This window comes from Propithecus coquereli, unplaced genomic scaffold (assembly GCF_000956105.1).
Source record: "Propithecus coquereli isolate 6110/MARCELLA unplaced genomic scaffold, Pcoq_1.0 Scaffold3, whole genome shotgun sequence".
NCBI classification, from domain to species: Eukaryota; Metazoa; Chordata; class Mammalia; order Primates; family Indriidae; genus Propithecus; species Propithecus coquereli.
In genome coordinates, this window is record NW_012148618.1 from 1939259 (window position 1) to 1942734 (window position 3476).

Genomic DNA, 3476 nt, shown 5'->3' on the forward strand with positions numbered 1-3476 from the left:
GCAGTTCTTAATAGAAAAAACTAGAACCTCCCCAAAAACTGAGCTTGTCTCAGTACACACTAAAAAAAAAAAAAAAAAAAAAAAGATTACAGGCGTTAGCCACTGCACCCGGCCTGCAAGCAGTTCTTAATAGAAAAAACTAGAACCTCCCCAAAAACTGAGCTTGTCTCAGTACACACTAATAATTTTTGTTATTGTGTGAAAGTTCTTAACTTCAGGTCCATGACTCTTCGTGAAATTTCAGTTTAAGTACATGTGAGCATTTTTCAGGAAGAGTGTACAAAGATTTTTACCAAATTCTAATGCAAACAAAAAAAGTTACAGGGACAGGAAAAAGATCAAGGGAAACATTTACTGTACTAGATAAATAATTGTATAATAGTAGTTTTCAAATTTTTTAAGATACAGATTGCTTTGGGAAAGCAAAAGATGCCTATCCTTTTCTGTTTACCACAACAAATAAAACAGCAACTCTGCTGAGATATGAAAAATGACACTATTTGTTAATGAAAACTCAAAAAGAATAAAAATTCATATCCAAAACAAGGGACCAGGGTTCTACAAGGGACTAAACCTCATGAACAATCTGGAGTACTCTCATGGACTAGTCTAAAAAACCAGATGTGGAAAGATTCCATTGTGGGATGGCTCACAGTAAGACCAGATACAATAAAAAGCACAAACCCATTAAAATAGTTAAAAAACCCACTACCACCACCACTAAGAGTGAAAGGGAGGGCATACAAGTTGAAATCAGAGAAAGAACTGTTTAGAATGACAGAAACCCTAAGCTAAAGGAAGCTATTGAAATTGAGCCTAAAACTCAGCGATCAGCTTCTTAGAAAAAAAAAAAATTAAATTCCTTAAGTCATAAAACCAAAAAGAATAGACTCAAACCTGGACAGCTTCTTGATGTAAAAAGGAGCCAGTTCTTATGTAGTTACCCCTTGACTGTTCAACTTCATAAAAAGGGTAGAGGATTAAGAACAGTGGGTAAATTTGAAATCTACTTGTATTTAATTTTAAAATGCACTTCCAAATGAATGAAACCAATGGGCAATTTACAACACTCTAAATAATGGAATTTAAATGGTGGAGATCTGACTCAGAAGAAACTGGCACTTTCAGTGGACGGGCTCACTCCAGTTAACACTAGCACTTTGAGAGGCCAAAGTACAAGGATTGCTTGAGGCCAGGAGTTCGAGATCAGCCTGAGCAACATAGTGAGACCTCATCTCTACAAAAAATAGAAAAATTTTGCGTGTGGTGGCCCACGCCTGTAGTACTAGCTACTTGGCGGGAGCATCACTTGAGCCCAGGAGTTTGAGGTTACAGTGAGCTATGATGATGACACTGCACTCTAGCCTGGGCAACAAAATGAGACTCTGTCTAAAATAAAATAAAAAACTGGCATTTTCATGTGAATGAGGCCAATGTGAGATTTACAACATTCCCAATAATGAAATTAAACCATGGAGATCTCAGTCAGAAGAAACTGGCAATGAGACTGTAAAGCACCAAACAGATTTTAGTTGTATTTCATTTGTTAAGTTTGCTGCTCATTTGATTCACATTTCCCTCTGCTTAGGAGAAGAATAATAAGTAACAGAGATAAAGAATTTAAACTAGCAACTGTCCCTTGCCCATCTAATTTTTAATTTTCATCCATGAAAATGTTAGGATTTATTATAGGATAATAAGCCCTTTCAACAGCAATTGAGAATGCCTGGTACAAAAAAACTGATGCAAATGCTTCACATCATTTATGAAAAAATATTAAAATCCTCAAAAGATAGTAGAAGGTCCAAGACTTCTCAAAGACTGAGAAATTTTTGTCTGTTCCACCTTTCTCTTTTGCCTTGCCTAAACAAGTGATACATATCTATATTATGACAATATTTCAACCAAACTTTTTCACAAATGCTTTAGGACCTCACCATAACCATTACTTCTACTTTAAAGCATCATAGGAAGCTATTATTACAGCTATTTGACAGCTGGGGAAACTGTGACATACAAAGATGAAGTAATCTGCCCAAAGTCTGAGTCACTGGCAAGCAGAAATTCATGTCCTGCTCAACTCTCCATGTTCTTTAGCAGCTATTTCCTCTCCTGTCAATAACAAAACAAGCTGACACCATGTATGTAGACATAACTACAAACTTTTTATCAGAGTAGGCAATTTAAATGAAAAAAGACCCCTTCCACAGAGTTTGTTTCAAGAATGAACACATGTTCACGGTTAACCCCCTGCTAGTTAACCTCCTCCCCTTCCCCCAATTTCTTTGCCTGCTGAAAAATGTTCTTCCCAGTGCAACCCTCCAAGATTGTTGTAGCTATTTATTCCCAAAGAAAGGAGAAAATTATACTCTGTCTTCTAATCCAGAATCACTGTCCTCCTTATACAGGTTATCTCTTTCCAACATCCTACTTTTTTGGTGACAGCAGCTTCCCGGGCCTTCCCCAGATAGTCCTCATAAGGCTCTAGAAGCAGCTGCCACTCTTCTCTAAGCACCAATTGCGGCCCTCGGTTCCCAGCCCCCAATCCCTGGCGTCCGCGCTCTCCTCCCCACCACCGACTCAGGACCTCCCCCCGCAGCGTCGGCAACTGTTGCTCACCTCGGCCCCTGACAGGAAGGGGTGCGAGGGCCCTGTGATCGTCAGGTAATTGTCATTTCCTCCGGGAAACTAGAAACCAAAAGAAAGCCGCGAGATAAGTTAGAGGGAGCAGAGAGTTAGCCTGGAGCGACGGATTCTGACCCCTACATTCTGACCACACTCCCCAAACCCCGCTCTCTCCTCTCCCGTCAGCCTTCTCTCCGCCCGGCTTCCCGCCTCTGCTTCAACCCGGTCGGCCCTGCTCTCTCGCCAGCCTTCTTAGCGCTCAGGTTCCTACCTCCATCTTCACACAACCGCTACCACCGCCTCACTTTTCTCATCACTCCCACCTCCCCCACTGGACACGGAACTACCGTCACTTCCGCGACGACGAGCATTGCTCTCCGCTGATTGGAAGGAGCACCGTGGGGCTGCAGTGAGTCAGGCGCCGAGCGTACGGAAAAGCTAGCTATCGCCCCCTGGAGCTTGGTGGGATAATGGCACGTAGAAGTGCTAGAGGCTTCCCTGGAGGTACCGTCGGGTACTCCGAACCTAGTGAGGATTTCTGGGGAGAGCAATAGAGACGTGATCTGGGCTAGAGGAGCCGGAGAGGGAAAAAAAATAAGGAGCTCGGTAGATTGAGTGGCTAGAGAGGTCGGAGGTAAGTGGCTGTAGAAGTCGGGCGTACCCGGAATCCTGAGGAATCGGGACCATGACTTATGCTTATCTCTTCAAGTACATCATCATCGGGGACACAGGTAACCCGCGGGTGGACCGCCTTCAAGGCTGCGAGAGGGATCCGAAGCTCCCAAATCGGGTTGCGGGGGCGGGGCTCACTCAGTGGGCTGGGCGATTCTACAAGCGGGCGGGGGCGGGGC

General features: G+C 43.3%; 2 protein-coding genes across 3 annotated transcripts in view; one reads left to right on the top strand and one right to left on the bottom strand.

Moving 5' to 3' along the window:
• The window catches only part of TOX4 (TOX high mobility group box family member 4), a 17997-nt gene extending 14990 nt beyond the window's left edge, over positions 1-3007 (bottom strand). Inside the window, exons 1-2 of the mRNA XM_012649317.1 lie at positions 2897-3007; positions 2620-2688 (exon numbers count right to left, since the gene is read on the bottom strand). Of these exons, the coding sequence (XP_012504771.1) occupies positions 2620-2688; positions 2897-2902 (75 nt within the window). The 5' untranslated portion in view covers positions 2903-3007. The remainder of the gene's footprint in view (positions 1-2619; positions 2689-2896) is intronic.
• The window catches only part of RAB2B (RAB2B, member RAS oncogene family), a 26748-nt gene that overhangs the window by 3582 nt on the left and 19690 nt on the right, over positions 1-3476 (top strand). The window lies entirely within an intron of this gene.